This window comes from Copadichromis virginalis, linkage group LG16 (assembly GCF_057382275.1).
Source record: "Copadichromis virginalis isolate Kocher_CV1m ecotype Utaka linkage group LG16, C_Virginalis_male_GT1.1, whole genome shotgun sequence".
Lineage (NCBI taxonomy): Eukaryota > Metazoa > Chordata > Actinopteri > Cichliformes > Cichlidae > Copadichromis > Copadichromis virginalis.
The window spans coordinates 41,456,087-41,473,746 of NC_140633.1; the positions used below are offsets into that span (position 1 = coordinate 41,456,087).

General features: G+C 41.8%; 1 protein-coding gene across 1 annotated transcript in view; it reads left to right on the forward strand.

Moving 5' to 3' along the window:
• Positions 1-13,325, forward strand: part of LOC146691436 (kinesin heavy chain-like) — a 54,557-nt gene extending 41,232 nt beyond the window's left edge. Inside the window, exons 24-26 of the mRNA XM_085434878.1 lie at positions 3,421-3,637; positions 3,732-3,899; positions 10,047-13,325. Of these exons, the coding sequence (XP_085291004.1) occupies positions 3,421-3,637; positions 3,732-3,892 (378 nt within the window). The 3' untranslated portion in view covers positions 3,893-3,899; positions 10,047-13,325. The remainder of the gene's footprint in view (positions 1-3,420; positions 3,638-3,731; positions 3,900-10,046) is intronic.
• The last annotated feature ends 4,335 nt before the right edge of the window (positions 13,326-17,660 follow it).

The following is a 17,660-nucleotide window of genomic DNA, read 5'->3' on the forward strand; positions in this document are numbered from 1 at the left end:
CGAGAGAGCGAGAGACAGATTTTGTATGATAAGCTTCATGTTATGGACGCACAGTTTGAGCACTCAGGTCGCATCAGAGCATCAGGCCGTGTGAGACCCTACATCGTGACCTATGAACTTCTAACCCCTGCAATTCAATTGTACAGTTTGAGCAGGAGCTGAATAATGCGACGGGAAAAAATCGCACAGTGTTTGCCCAGCTTAATGCAGACTGTTTAAACTAAACAAGCTGCTGCTTCACATAATAAACCCTGTCAGCTGCAGTATTGCCTTCTGTTTTAACAGTTAAAGCAGTAGAGACGAGCTGTTTGCATGTGCGTGGAACTCTAGCGTCATTAAACAGGCTAGCTGTTAGCTTATAGCTCACGCTAGCTGACCAGTGAGCAGTTAAAAAGACAGCTGAAGCTGCACAAAACACCCACAAACTTGTCTCTCTACAACGTAGCGCCGAAAATATGACTCGCAGCTTGAGCTCGACACAGCTTCTGTAACATAAGACTGACATCCAGCTAACCACAGCTAAAAAGATATTTAGAGAAAACTTACCGTTTCCTCAGGTTACACGAGCTGAGTTTTTTTCACGCTGAAAAGTTAGTTTGTTTTGGCTCTCACTGAAGACACCGACGCTGAAGACATAGCTGTTCTTTTGTGCTGCTTTTAAGAGAAACATTCTTTGTATATGAGGAAAATGCTGTTCATCCTCTTCAGCTGTAGCGTAGACGACTGGCTCTGCCATGTTTTCATGTTTCTTCTTTCTGTGTGTCCGCTACTTTGAAACGCTTGGGCCGCTCTGCCCGCCACAGTTTCAAACTGGTCATGACTGGTCATGTCAACTCCTCAGCAAGGAAAATCGCTATTGGCTGTCCTAAAAGTCGCTAGAGGTCGCTAAAAGACGTCATCACCTAATTTGCATAATTGGTCATGCTAATATAATTGTAACCTACGCTGTTGGAGAGAGAAATAACATCATGGAAGAGACACAAAGTGAGCAAAAAACGTCCTAAATGCATTTAGAATTTATTTAGAACTACAAATTAAATTTCTTTTAGCAATTTTTTTTAATGTCACAATTCCAACCCTGTTCCTTTATCCGGGCTTCGACCAGCAAAAGTGACCCGAAATAGGCGCTCTGGTGGAGTTACTTTATGTGTGTGTGTGTATGTGTGTTTATAAGTAGTTTTAAACCTTGTGATCCACAAAACAGCATAACAGTAAAAGAAGAACTGCGTTACAGTCAGTGAGGAAGCAGCGGCTTCGCTCATGCGCGATTCATTTGCAGTTTGGACGCATAGGTGTGAACATCTCCTGCAGCTGGGGGAGGACTATCCTCCGCCCGTGAGCGCTTTAGCACGGGTGAGGTGCCCACGGCAGCACCCGCTGCTTGTTGAGAGTAAGAGCAACACGCCCTTTCACGTCAAAAAGTTGTCATAAATAAGTCTCCAATAACACCAGAAAAAGTTGCCAGATTTGTCGCTAGTCGCTTTTTAGAAAAAAAGTCGCTAAGGGGCTCTGAAAACCCGCTAAATATAGCGACAAAGTCGCTAAGTTGGCAACACTGACTGAATGGCCACATCTGATTGATAAAAAAGTTACCGGAAACTCCACTGGCAGCATGTTATCTAATGTGTTAAACTAATTATTTTTTTAAAAAGTAACGAGTCGAATTTTGCAAATGTAGCGGAGTAAAAGTACCGTTTCTTCTTCACAAATGTACTCAAGTAAAAGTAAAACGTATCGTGCAAGAAAGGTACTTTAAAAGTAAATTTTTTTTCAAAAACTTAAGTAAATGTAACTGAGTAAATAGGGTTAGGGTTAACCCTAACCCTACCCACCTCTGTATATACCAGTTTTTAAATTGTGTTGATAGGCCACATAAAACCAGACTCATGATAAACAATATATACGCGTGTTTTTTCCTCAATAGTTTCTTCACATTCACTGTCTAAGGACAGCGCAGCAAGCACTCTCTGCTTATGAGCAAACCCCCCCCCAAAAAAAACCCAAAACAGGGGAAGTTTTAGGAGTGGCGGCAAGAGAGAGAGAGAGAGAGAGAGCGAGTTTTGAGATGTGAGAGATTTGTGACGTTTAGCGTGTTTGGAGTGTGTAGTTAGTGTGTTGTCTTGTGTAGTTAGTGTGTTGTCTTGTGTAGTTAGTGTGTTGTCTTGTGTAGTTAGTGTGTTGTGGATAGTTTTGTGTTGTGTGTCAGAACAATGAGGCGACTGCTGTCTCCAGGTAGAAACAGGAGTGATACACCTGCTGCTGTCAGACCTGCAGGTATCAGGCTGTGATGTTTCCTTTATAGTGGACAGAAATTATTTTTTTGGAGTGGCACAAATAATTTGTGGCATCTTATTCAAGAATGGCTGATTGTTCTGTAAACAGTTTGAAATGGTTATTTAAAAAAGGTAAAAGGTAAATGGATGCAAATAACTTTGTTGTTTGGAAAATTTGTGCATATGATTTTAAAATTGACGATTTATATTTGCATTTAAAGTTATGAAATATGATTCATTAAACATGTTTGTGGTTGTTACAGTAAAAAATATAACTTTTTCTACTCGGATTTTATGTTTTTTGTCTGATTTTAGATCAATTGTGTTAATACAGTATGTCAAAATGAAAACGTAACTGTAAATTCAGACACGTGAGGTTGTGCTGAAAAGGATGATACCAAACAAGGCAAAGTAAATAGTTTTTAAAGGTGAGATGTGGAGGAAACATCAAAAGTAGTTAAAAATGGATAATTATACCCTGGACCCCGGAGGGTTAAACACTTTTTTTTAAAGTAACAGAATAGTTACTTTCCAAGTAATTAATTACTTTTAGAATCTTGTAACTCAGTTACTAACTCAGTTACTTTTTTGAAGAAGTAACTAGTAACTGTAATTAATTACTTTTTCAAATTAACTTGCCCAACACTCCACTAGGGACCGCTTGAGACAAAACAACATCTGGCGTCTCAGTCAGGGTTGCTTTCACGGTCACTAAGACAACAGGCTGTTAGGTGAAAGGTGAGTGAATAGGGAAAAGCACTTAGTACATGTTTAGCAGAGTTTGTAGGTGCTGCTCCCCTGGATTGGACAAGGCAGATTGCTGAGAAGCTGGGACCAGCCCGAGGCACCGACGATGGGAGAATTAAGTGTAAACTATGATTTCTCCCCATCAATTTTAATCAATCAGATAGATGCACAGTCTCATATAAAACTTTGTATACTGATAAGTTGAGGAACTCTGATCTGCAACTTTACAGCCTGTGGTCTTCTGAACAAAGGGGATCCATGTACATGATAACATGTAATCATTCATCGCCTGCTTTAATAAATAATAATTAAAGAAAGAAGTGTTTTACTGGGGATTCCTCAAGGTGGATAAACAAACACGCTTTCAAGTCACATAACTGACAGTAGCTGTTTCCTCCAGCTGGTTCGGGATAACGCTGAGCTCCGCTGTGAGCTGCCCAAATTGGAGAAGCGTCTCCGGGCTACAGCGGAGCGAGTGAAAGCTCTGGAAACTGCTCTGAAAAATGCAAAAGAGTCAGCCGTGAGGGATCGCAAACGCTACCAGCAGGAAGTTGACCGCATCAAAGAGGCTGTGCGGTCCAAAAACCTGTTCAGGAAAGGACACTCGGCTCAGATTGGTGAGAAGATAACTTAAAACAAGCCAAGTCTGATATGTGATGTGATAGGCTGTTTGTCTTTACCTAAACTCACCTGTTACCTGCATTCATATAGCCAAGCCAATAAGAGCCGGTCATCAGCACCATCAGAATCCGTCCTTCTCCCATGCTATCCGACCTACCATCAGAGGAGGGGGTGCAGGGTCCAGCCCACAACACCAACCCCCCCGACACCAACCTCAGCAACATCTCCACCAGAACAGCAGCAGCAAGTAGGCTCCAGGTGAGTCACACCTCAGAAACCATGGCACACAACTACAAAGCTTCAGCCACAACTTTATTTCTGTCAGCACTGCTTGTCAAACTGATCTGTTTTATTACAGCTCATTAAATAAAATGCTTGGGAGCTTTTCTACTGTATATTTGAGTGGAGGAAAACAGGATAAAAGACATGCTGTGGGAGAGAGCCAGAGATTAATAATAACTAATGATTAAATGCAGAGAGGTGTATAAACACATAGTGAGTGAAAAAGCTGACTGAAGAAGAAACACCCAGTGCATCATGGGAATCCCCCAGCAGCCAACACCCACATAGCAAGCAGGTCTGGCCCGGATCTGGTATCAAGCCGGGCCTGCTGGTTGACTTCTGGCATGGTAAGTGGTATGTCATCCAGATGTGGGCCAGGCCTGGCGTAGATGCCACTGTTTATGTTCCTATTTTCCTATTTTAGTTAGAAGACCCAAATGCCATGTTGCAATTAGAGATGGCACGATACCGATACCGATATCATAAATTTGGATATCTGCCAATACCGATATGAATCCGATGTAGTGTGTTTTTTAATCAATAAAACTTTTTTTAATATCTTGCTGCTTTTTGTATAAGTTCATACTCAAGTTAAAAAAAACACTAAAGCTATTCTGTTATACCTTTATGCAAAAAATGCACTGCACCCAAAATATTTCATAGTTCAGCAAAACTGATCAATCTAATAAACTTAAACCTGCTCCATCCTCCCTGTTCTGGTGTTTTAAAGAGTAAGCAACCTAACTAATAGGGTTCTAAAACTCCCAGCAAAAAACCCCAAAAAATAGGGAACCACCCTCCACCTCATGATGCTTAATCGACGTAATCAACTTTAATTTGATGCAGTGTGGAAAAAAAATACACAGAAATAAATTAATTTTGAAGAGTAATTAAATAGATTCATCATCTTTCTTCAACAGAACTGCAGACTGCACAGATGGTTCCCTAAGGAAAAAGTACTATAGCTTACTAGGGTATATTAGACTTAATAGTTACTATATACAGTAATGGACGACAGACAAACGCTTTTAAATCTCCAATTCTCTTACTCGCATTGCTCGGATCCATATTGGAACCTGGGCAGTGTTGGGGAGTAACGGAATACATTTACCGCGTTACGTATTTAAAATACAAAATATGAGTAACTGTATCCGTTACAGTTACCGTTTAAAAAGGTGGTATTTAGAATACAGTTACTTTGTTGAAATAAATGGATTACACAAGGGTATTTTCCTGTTTCATATTATGAGAGAGCACCTTTTTGTTGTTGTGCTAAGCTAATAGGCAGAATGCTACAGGCATCGCCCTAAATAATGTAGCCTCATGGGCAGTGTAGTCCGTGCTGCAGGGAGAATGGACTGCTATACACGTTATGTGTCTGTGAGCGCGAGGAGGGAGAAAAAGGAGAGTAGAAAAGTACGAGTTGTCATCGAGCAGAAACAGGAGCTGGAAGCACATATTATTATAGCATATATAGCATATAATAATAACCCGTGTCACTCCTTACTCTTAAGCGATTAGTTGAGCAACTGAATAATACTAATCCTATATATATCCTCCCATCTTGCATAGTATAGGTATAGTATATCGACCCGTCAGCTTTTAAACATGCCGTAGTCCAGCCTGGTCTTAAAAAAAGGAACCTTGATTATAATGATTATGTTAATTGCAGGCCGAGCTCCCATTCCTGTCTAAAATTCTCGAGAGGATAGTTTTTTCACAACTCCTGTCATATTTGGATGCGAATGACATTATTGATAAATTCCAGTCTGCCTTTAAACCACGTCATAGCACCGAAACAGCTTTGCTTAGAGTCCTAAATGATCTTCTAATTGCTGATACTGGATGCGCTGCGGTCCTAGTTCTATTGGATTTATCCTCGGCATTTGAAATGGTCGATCACAGCATGTTGTTAGCGAGGCTTGAGCATAATAATAATGGATTGGATTTATACAGGGAGTGCAGAATTATTAGGCAAGTTGTATTTTTGAGGAATAATTTTATTATTGAACAACAACCATGTTTTCAATGAACCCAAAAAACTCATTAATATCAAAGCTGAATGTTTTTGGAAGTAGTTTTTAGTTTGTTTTTAGTTTTAGCTATTTTAGGGGGATATCTGTGTGTGCAGGTGACTATTACTGTGCAGAATTATTAGGCAACTTAACAAAAAACAAATATATACCCATTTCAATTACTTATTTTTACCAGTGAAACCAATATAACATCTCCACATTCACAAATATACATTTCTGACATTCAAAAACAAAACAAAAACAAACCAGCGACCAATATAGCCACCTTTCTTTGCAAAGACACTCAAAAGCCTGCCATCCATGGATTCTGTCAGTGTTTTGATCTGTTCACCATCAACATTGTGTGCAGCAGCAACCACAGCCTCCCAGACACTGTTCAGAGAGGTGTACTGTTTTCCCTCCTTGTAAATCTCACATTTGATGATGGACCACAGGTTCTCAATGGGGTTCAGATCAGGTGAACAAGGAGGCCATGTCATTAGTTTTTCTTCTTTTATACCCTTTCTTGCCAGCCACGCTGTGGAGTACTTGGACGCGTGTGATGGAGCATTGTCCTGCATGAAAATCATGTTTTTCTTGAAGGATGCAGACTTCTTCCTGTACCACTGCTTGAAGAAGGTGTCTTCCAGATACTGGCAGTAGGACTGGGAGTTGAGCTTGACTCCATCCTCAACCCGAAAAGGCCCCACAAGCTCATCTTTGATGATACCAGCCCAAACCAGTACTCCACCTCCACCTTGCTGGCGTCTGAGTCGGACTGGAGCTCTCTGCCCTTTACCAATCCAGCCACGGGCCCATCCATCTGGCCCATCAAGACTCACTCTCATTTCATCAGTTCATAAAACCTTAGAAAAACCAGTCTTGAGATGTTTCTTGGCCCAGTCTTGACGTTTCAGCTTGTGTGTCTTGTTCAGTGGTGGTCGTCTTTCAGCCTTTCTTACCTTGGCCATGTCTCTGAGTATTGCACACCTTGTGCTTTTGGGCACTCCAGTGATGTTGCAGCTCTGAAATATGGCCAAACTGGTGGCAAGTGGCATCTTGGCAGCTGCACGCTTGACTTTTCTCAGTTCATGGGCAGTTATTTTGCGCCTTGGTTTTTCCACACGCTTCTTGCGACCCTGTTGACTATTTTGAATGAAACACTTGATTGTTCGATGATCACGCTTCAGAAGCTTTGCAATTATGAGACTGCTGCATCCCTCTGCAAGATATCTCACTATTTTTGACTATTCTGTGCCTGTCAAGTCCTTCTTTTGACCCATTTTGCCAAAGGAAAGGACGTTGCCTAATAATTATGCACACCTGATATAGGGTGTTGATGTCATTATACCACACCCCTTCTCATTACAGAGATGCACATCACCTAATATGCTTAATTGGTAGTAGGCTTTCGAGCCTATACAGCTTGGAGTAAGGCAACATGCATGAAGAGGATGATGTGGACAAAATACTCATTTGTCTAATAATTCTGCACTCCCTGTATAGCCCAAAGCACTTTACAATGCCACTATTCATTCACTCTCGCATTCACACACTGGTGGATGCAAGCTACGGTTGTAGCCACAGCTGCCCTGGGGCAGACTGACAGAAGCGAGGCTGCCATATCGCACCATCGGCCCCTCTGGCCAACACCAGTAGGCGAAGTGTCTTGCCCAAGAACACAACGGCCAGGACAGAGAGCCCGGGGATCGAACCGGCAACCTTCCGGTTACAGATGCGCTTCCCAACCCCCTGAGCCACGGTCGCTCTCCAATAGGTCCTTCTCGGTCAACCTGGGCACCTGCTCTTCCTCCGCTGCACCTGTCTGCTGTGGAGTGCCTCAAGGATCTGTGCTGGGCCCTATTCTTTTCTCGCTGTATATGCTCCCTCTAGGTGCAATCTTTGAGAAATACAATATCGCTTTTCACTGTTATGCTGACGATATACAGATCTACATTGAACTAGCTGATGATCCTGCTCTGTCTCTGCACTGCTTTCAAGAGTGAATGTGTCAGGTCAAAGAGTGGCTCTTAGGAAACTCTCTTATCTTGTCAAGGCTCTGAAGGCAGATGCAGGGAGACATGGAGAGAAAAACATAGGATGACGTAGGGAGATAACACAGACGAACCGGCAACAGGCAGGATAACACACAGGGCTTAAATACACACAGCAGTAATCAAGGGATGGGAGTCAGGAGAGGAACACACATGGGAAAAATCAGAGCTGATGAGACAGGGAGACGTAAATTGAACACCCTCACATGAGACAAAGACCTTCAAAGTAAAACAGGAAACTCACACACGCAAAGACAGACTCAGAGACGCGGGCTTAACACAGACCTGACTACAATAGAGGGGATACACAGAACCAAAACGTAAGAATAAACAAAGATACATCAAGAAATCAAAGATTAACAATACAGAACAGAAAACACTGGGTCACAGACCCAGGACCGTGACATATCTTAAATGATAATAAAACTGAAATCGTTGTATTTGATAGTAATATTCCTCGCGGACAATTTCACGATGCCTTTGGTTCCCTTGCCAGCTCCCTCTCTGACACTGTTAGCAATTGATAAACAAGTGTCCGCTGTAGTTAGATCTAGTTTCTACCAACTGCGTGTCATTTCTAAGGCTAGGCATTATGTTCTGCATAAGGACCTGGAAAAGCCTTTGTGACCTTCTGGAACTGGGAGGTTTGAATCTATTACCCCTGTTCTAGCTGACCTGCACTGCCTACCCATTAAATACTGCATCCAATTTAAAATACTGCTGCTTACTTTTAAAATTATCAACAACACAGACCGTGCGTTTGCCTTGGCTGCACCACATTTATGGAATAACCTTCCTATTGTTATCTGCGCGTCTGACTCTATCCAATCATTTAAATCACGGTTAAAAACCTATTTATTTAACCTTGCCTTTCCTGCTTGTTAATGCCTGCATCTGATCCCTAGACTTACTCTATTTTACCTTTTATACATATCTTTTGTGGTTTTGTGCTTTTAACATGTTTTACTTGATATGCATTTTATGCCATTCCTGTGTATTAGTAACACTGACCTGTTAGCATACTTGGTATTTTGTTATGGTCCTATAATGTTTATAATATTTCTGTCTTATTTTCTGTCTTTTATGTGAAGCACTTTGGTATACCATTGGTTTTTAAATGTGCTCTATAAATAAAGTTGTATTGTATTCTTTTGTTAGAGGATCTTCGGGTAGAGTTTTAAATCTCACATTGATATTCCAGAAGAGCGTAGCGGGTGTATGAGAGTCTTTGTATCTTTCACACACATGTTGTGTAATAGGGGGCAGAATCAATAGAAAAGCAAACAAAAAACAAAATAATGCACCTGTTTTAGGAGCCGAAGTAGCACGCTGCCATCACATCAATCCAAGATTAATTGGATTCCTCACAGTGTTATTGGAGGCCAAGGTAACGCCATTTAAAGTATCTGGTTAGATATCATGTTTTTAAGGTTTTTAGAAAACCCTGATGGACTAATCCCAGGCTATCGAGACTAGCAATTGGGACATGGAATGTCACTTCACTGGTGGGGATAGGTAACGACAGGCCAAGAGGACCATGGGTCAGGCAGTAGCCGAAGCAAAAACCTGGGTTTAGGTGGAATTCGGAGAGGCCGTGCTGAAAGCCTTTTTAATTCTACTGACATGTCATCTGTATGAAAAAGCAGAGTCTGTGTACAAGGGGGGGCGAATTGTCAATCACCGGGAGTGAGGCCACTTAAACAACTCCATGGTTGCAGAAGTCCTGGGGTGGAAGAAGTTTGGCCTAAGTTCCTGAAGGCTCTGGATGCTGTAAAGCTGTTTTGGTGGTTCCCATCTTTGCCCTCCCAGGAAAGTCTATGCCAGGGTGCTGGGAAAGAGAGCACATATCTACATGGATATTAAAGTCACTCGCTATAATTATTTTATCTACACTGATAAAAAGTCTGAGAAAACTGAATAGGAACAAACTCTTTCTCCCGGGTCAGAGTATGTTTAATATTTAATGTTGAAACCCTGAATTAACTGTTTAATCAGTCAGTTTGTTAACTTCTTTCTGAGTCGTCATTTTTTTTAATCACTCCCATTCTTCACAGGTAGCAGATGACTCTGGATCAGTTTCCTTTTCTGTGGATCTTTGAACTCTCCTGTTTTCACCACTCTGCCTATACTGGAACCACACCCCACAATGTTCTGCCTTAACAGCCATTCCACCTTAAACAATCCACCTTAACAGCCTTGCCAGCTTAACAAACATTCCACCCTAACGCAGGTGCTCTCTCTGACTGTTTTCTGAATTTTTGTTGTTGTTCTTTATTCTCAAACAATCAAATATCTTCAAAGAATTACCGCTAAGAAAAGTTAGTATCTTCTTTTTTTTTTTTTTTTAACTAAATGACATTTTTAGATTTTGGGGTCTCTGTTGCCTTTATTACACAGCACAGTGGAGAAAGAGAGGAAGGATGCTCTCGGATCAGTTCTGCCTGGTCGCTGCATCTGGTTGCCTTTAGCTGTGAGCTAAACCTGAGTCTGAATCTGAGTCTGTAAACCTGTCAGTGTTTACTCATCATGTTTAAGACATTCAACTCTCAGATTTAAAGCAAACAGATTTTTCACAGAGGTGCAGAATTCCTCGTTTGAAATTAAATTAAAAAATAGTTTATTATCTTTAAAAAGTGTTATTCTCCAAACCTAGGTAATCTGGAAATGCTGCTCCCTGATTCCAACTCCACCCAAGGACAAAAACTTTTAGCAGTCTAAACTCTACGCAGCCGTTTGTTGACTTCGGCAGTGAGCCACGCCAAAATAAAGGTCCCTAATGTTCCCTGCCCAATATGAAAGTCAAACAACAGATAGATTTCTAACCCAAGGTCCTACTCAAACAAGAGAAAACAGATTTCAACAGAAAAGGCTTCTCATTCATATCAGGCTGCTGCCGTGTTTAACATATAGTGAAAGAATACTCCAGGTTGTCTAATTTACAAAACTATTAATAACTATTTACAAAGAGCTTGATTAGGTCTCACAACGCCACACACACAAGTTCACTCACTTTACTCACTAATGAACTTTTTGACTCAGGAGTTTCACACAGAGAACACTCAAAAGTTACCATCAGAAACACACAGCTTGTTGTCCAGTCTGGGAACAGGAATCCAAGCAAACAACTCGGCTGTCAAGATATACCCACACAGGACCCTGGGAGGGAGGAGAGAGAAAAACCCACACCCACATTCTCTGGTGGGAGGGGTCACACAAATAAAAACACACATAACAATGATACTAAAATCAGTCAGGGCTGTAGACTAACTTTTTGCCACAGTTGCCTGGTGCACCTAACTTTTTTTCCTTAGGTGCACCACCACCTGTCAACACAAAGTTCTTTGTTTGGAGCACATTTCTACAAGAAAGACAAGTTACTGAAAAAATTGTTTAAAGTGCTTCACTGAGCTGAAATTTAAACTTAAAACATCTCAAGATATATTCAATAAAAAGAAAATGTAAATTACAAAGACCTGAAAGTGCCTGGCAGGCTTCAAAATGAACATCTCAGTATCTGAACAGCTTTATATCTTATGGACCCTCCCCCATTACAGTCACATGGCCCTCAGATGTCCTGTAATCTGGCCTTTTCCCCCTTTTTCCCCATGTGTCTGTGATGACACCTGTAACCCGGGCACACGTGACATCATTACTGTACATGGGGTTTACCTTCAAGACATTTTTCTTGTGAAGAATTATTTTGGACTTGAACTTAGTGAACGGAACATCTTCTTTGGGAATATCGTAGGCAATGTTAAACTTAATCATCACATCGGCCTCCTGTGACGACCTGTTTGCTGCCGCTGAAAGGCAGTGGGGAGAAGCCAGTGCATTTATCGCAGCATATAATGTGTTTTCTGAATGCACTGCTTTTTCAGCGTTTCTTTTTGAAACGTATTAGCTGCAGTCACAAATGCAGTATTGCCGGCCACAGTTTCTCCACACTCACTGCAGTAAATGCAGTGCGTCATGTTGTCAGCTTTACTGTATCTTAGCCAGGGAAACTGGTCAAGCCGCTCTCTTCCCAACGTATACACTTTACGCCTTTACTGTCAGTGGGCTCTGAGTCCATCGTATGTGGCTCATTATCTGATGCTGTCTCTGAACCAGTGTTAGACATAACCTGAGAGGTTGATGGCTCCGTGTCAGAGCACTCGCTATGAATTTCAGAGGGATCAGGCCTTAACGAAACAGTTATCAATCGTTCTTTTCATCTTTTCTCATTACCCACAACTACAGCCACTTCTATCAGGTCTAGGCTGCTCACCTCTGTCTATCTGCCTGCACCTTCAAATGTACACACACAGGCTTACATCTGGACCATGACCAATCAGAGAGCTCCTTCCCCTCACTATCTCTGATTGGTTTAGACCACGATACAGGCATAATGTGTGATGTTTTCTTTACTTGAATGACTGGTTGCACCGGTGCGACCTAGGATTCTTTTAGTCACACCACTGAGAAGTTAGGTCGCATGTCACACTCTAGAGCCTTGTTTATGTTGATGCATTAAAAACCTCAAATCTTTTTTTTTTAATGAAACAAATGTTTCTCACATTTTTTTTTTCATTTTGAAATAAAAATTTCAAAGTGTTACAACTTTTGATTATATGAGTTTTTAAACCATAAATATGATTGCAGCTTTAAAAGACGCTGCTAGAGGAATAAAATTCAGGAAATTCCAGGAACATGATCGAAAGTTTTTCTTTTTTTCTTTTTTTTAAAAATGAATTTAAAACTTGTTTTCCTGACGACAGTGTTGGATTGCAGATATTGATTGTGTGTTTTTAATGTGTTTATTACTGAAATGTAATTTAAGGAGTTTATTTTACTGTTTATTTATTAGCTTAAAGTGAAAAATGTGTATGTTACTTTTGTCACCCAGCTGGAAATGATCATGTGTCAGTGTGTTTGTGCGTGTGTTAGTGTTGTGGTTGTTGTTGTGAATCTGTAGTAAGTTTACAGAGCGGCGAGGCTGATGAATGACAGCTTCAAAGTGACACGATCAGCTGATGGCAGATGTTGTGAACAGGAAGTTAGTGGCATGATGTCAGCCAATCAGAATATCATGTTTTCTGCAGTGTTTGTGGTCACTTTACATCTCCAACATTATTCAGTATTGAAAGCAAACTAAAGCACATCTGTTTGTAAGTGTTTATTGATGTATTGGTAATGTTTACGTGCTGCTAATGAAAGTGTTTATCATAACTATGTTCATAATGTGCTGTAAGAACAAAGTGATACTGAAGTGATTCACAGGTTGTTGTAAAGACATCGAACATCACGTGTTTCTGAACTTGTCAAATAAAGTGAAAAATTGAGTGTTTATCTGACATCAGGAATAGCGTTTACTTCTTAATCATTTATTTAAACACTGGAAAAATTTGAGATCGGATGATTAAACTGATAAATTTTTCATATACAGGTCAGTGATGTATCTGGCTTAAGTAGTTAAGCTCGTGATTAATTACAACAGCTGTAATCGGGTTTATGTGAACTATTGGCATCGTTATTTATTTATGTTATATTTTGCACTCTGTTTTTGTTGAGATGGTGTATGCATCTTCAACACATTTGCTATTTTAACTGTCTTAAGGAGTGGAATGTCCCTTCTATTTTTTTTCTGTTTCTTGTAAAAAATCTAATAAAATTCAAGTCTTAAAAAAACACTGGAAAAATTCTAGAATAACATTTATAAAACAGACTTTTAGTCAGCCTCTCATGAACTGCCACTTTACCGTGACACTTTGGGGGTATCCAAATTCATGGGCTACATCCTCCTGAGGCCGCATTTGTTGGCCGACATGCCGAAGGCTGTCCAGATTCGTAGACTCCTCCAAATGCAGCCGACAAATGCGTCCTCCTTTTCTCCAAATTTGAAGGATGGGTCGGGTGTGTCCTTCGTGGCCCACCATATCCCAGAATTCATAGCGCGGCCCAGCCAATTCCAGTTTCCAACAATGGCGGTCACTACTAAGTTTTTAATATTAGGCAGACTACCACCAAATATGAATTCTGCGAACATTAGTCTCCTGCTAAAACCAGGCAAAGACCCTTTATTTCCCTCAAGCTATCGTCCAATTTCTCTTTTAAATGTAGACCTTAAAATAATCTGCAAAACTCTCTCAAAGAGATTAGAGAAAATAACCCCCTCTTAATTCATCCTGACCAAACTGGTTTCATAAAAGGTCGGCACTCCTCAACAAACACTCGTAGATTACTTAATTTAATAGACTGCTCATACAATAAAAACATCAAAACCATAATATTATCTCTAGATGCAGAAAAAGCATTTGACAGAGTTAACTGGAAATTTTTATTCGCAACTTTACACAAATTTGGTTTTGGAAACTCTTTCATAAACTGGATAAGAATATTATACAATTCCCCAACAGCTCGTATCAGAACAAATGTCCAGACATCCTCCAGCTTCTGTCTCCTGAGGGGCATCAAGACAGGGATGCCCACTCTCCCCTTCACTTTTTGCAATTTTTATCGAACCTCTAGCAGCAGCATTTAGACAGGCTACAATTAAGGGCATAAAATGTAAGAACATAGAACATAAAATCAGTCTCTATGCGGATGATGTGTTGCTTTTTCTGCAAAACACACAAACCAAGCTCTCTGAGGTAATTACTCTAATAAACTGGTTTTCAAGAGTTTCAGATTATTCAATTAACTGGCCAAAATCTACAGTTCTTCCCATTAACTGCTCCTTCCATAATTCTTCCTCTGCCCCACTACAATCTGGAAATATTAAATATTTAGGTATTAATGTTTCTCCTAAGCTTTCAGACTTAACTAAATTAAACCACATCCCACTTCTAAAGAAAGTAGAAGGCGATCTGACTAGATGGAAATCTTTACCCATATCACTCATGGGAAGGGTCGCCACTATAAAAATGATGATCTTGCCAAAAATAAATTACTTATTTTTGATGATCCCTAACAAACCATCACAAGATTGGAAATATATGAATCCAGAGATCTGAACCAAATTCCTTTGGAAAGATAAACCCCCACGTATCAGCTTAAAAACGCTACAAAGAACCAAGGATAGAGGAGGATTAGATCTGCCTAATTTTCACCAATACTTCTTAGCCAACAGGCTTCAGTTCATCTCAGAATGGTTAAAACATACCTTCTTAGATGAGCCCTGGCTAGATGTTGAACAGGCACTATGCAATGATCTAGAGATTTCAGACCTACCATTTATTAGCTCAAACATCAAAAGACATGAATGCTTTAAAAGTATCAACATCAGCTTTTCTCTGACAGCATGGTGGGAGTTTCTAAAAATAACGGAGTCTTCATTAATCCCATGCAAACGTACACCTATCTGGAATAACCCTGACATATTACAAAACAATAATATGATTAATTTCCCAGAATGGAGTTGTAAAGGAATTAAATACTTAGAATATATATTAGAGGGAACAGAATTTATTCCATTTGACAGACTAGTTGCACAATATGGGATCAACAAGAAAAGATTTTTAGAATATCAACAAATTAAATCCATAGTAAAAAAGAAATTTAACCTCAGTCAAGTTGAATTACAAACACCACCAAGTGCGGTACATTTTCTTACTCTTAAATCCCCCAAATTATTATCTAAAATATACAGAACACTTTCTAAATTAGATGAATCAATATCCCTTCCTATTGCAAAGTGGGAAGCAGATTTATCAGTCAACCTAGACCAAAACTTCTGGTCTCAGGTATGCTTAAAAACCTTTAAATTGATTAAAAATCCCAGTCTGCAATTAATACAATACAAAACACTACATAGAGTGCACTATACAGATCATCGGATGTTCAAGATGGGCTTTACATCTTCCAACAACTGCTCACATTGTCAAGGCAATACACCAGACAATTACATTCACGCTCTTTGGTTCTGTCCACCAGTGCAGAAGTTTTGGCACGAGATATGTGAAGACTTATCAAAGTGTCTGAAATGTAAAATTCCAACCTCCCCTTTAGTATGCTTGTTGGGAAAATTGGATGAGGTCACTACAGAAACTAATACAGTCCACATGGTTTTTACTGCCCTATGCATCGCCAAGAAAACGGTCCTCATGAACTGGAAAAACAAAAATAATCTTAATTCTAGCCAATATAGAAACCTTCTAATAGATCACATTAGTCTCGATATAGCCTCTGCCACCACATTAGATCAATCCCTCTGGGCTCCTTTGATCGGCTCCATCACCTAGCGGGGGTAGGGGGTCGTGGTTTGGTCCCGCCTTAGCTACTGTGGTTGATGTGGAGTTGGGACGGGCTTAGGGCGCCTGGAGGACCCCTAGAGACGTTATCCCTGGAGGGCTTAACCCGGGGGTTGTGTTCATAACCTGGTTAGTGGCTCTGGTCGCTCTTAGAGGTTGTTCTCCTCGTGGCTACGTGCAGCGGGGCTGGAGGATGGTCTGTACTGGTGGACGTAGGTTACTGGCCTGGCTGCCCCTGAGTGGATCCAGGGCAGGCGTGGAGGTTTGGGGTTCGGGGGTGCTTCGCCTCCGTGCTGGGGCTCTGGCTGGGCCTTGGGGGCTTTGGTCCTCGTCGGTGTGTCACCGAGGTTGTGAGTGGGTGGGTGCACGGGGGCTCAGCCCTGGCACAGGGGGCCTCTTGTGCATCGGCCTAACTGGGGGGCTCTTCAACTGGTGGGGAGGTTGTTCCATCCTTGCAGGAGTCCACTCTGCAGGTGGGGGAGAGACATAGGAGAGGTGGAGAATAAACTTAACCTGGGTGTCTGTTGTCTTGTGTAGTCTGGGAGATGATTGAATGTTGGGGTGGGTACAGTTTCCTCTGCGGTGGGGTAGGGTGGGCTGCCCTGGGTCCTGTGGGGCTTGGCAGTGCTACCGTAGGCCCCGGTCTGGATGGACCTGGGCTCCCTTGCCTTGGTGGGTACCAGAGGACGGGGGTGCCTACTGGGGTCAGCGGGGGAGCTGGCCCTAGGGAGGGGCATCTTCCCCTCCCTCCTTTTCCTCCCCATCCCCGGCTACCTCCCTCTTCCTGCTCCACCACACTCACCCACACAGGTAGGGCTTTGGGGTGCGGGTGTGTCACCAGGGTGCAGGGGAGACATTCCCCCCCCCCCCCCCCCCCCGTCCCCTTCTGGCCACCTGTGCCTCAATTTTATCTCACAACTTAGACATCCACATTACTTACACTCTCATAACACACACATATATATAGGGCCTTGAGGGTGGGCACGTTAACGGCGTCCAGTGGACGGTCTGTGTACTCAAACCTGCCTCTGGCGCCGGTGCCCACCTCTCAATTTTAAATCCATGTAGACATTGAGGGTTCTCGGAAGGGGCCGTGCTAACACCTGCTGCTCTCTGGCAGCAGCAGCACCATGCTCTCCCTTGTTTTAAATGCACTTTAGAACAACACGCAGCAACACTACACATGAGCGGGAGGAGGGAGGTATGGGGTCTTCACACACCCCCGTTCTCTGCTAGCCATCGGGGCGGGGGGGCCGGGAGGAGATGTTGGCTGTCCAATTGGCCTCCCTGCTGCTGCGGAGCCTGGGACGGTCTGCTTGCCTCCACTCCGGGGGGAAGGGTAACATCTCTTGGGTCTGGGTTCTGTTTCCCCCTCTGGGGGCGAGGGTACCTGGACCCGAGGTATAGAGTATGTTTGGGGAGTGTGATTGTGTGTACATG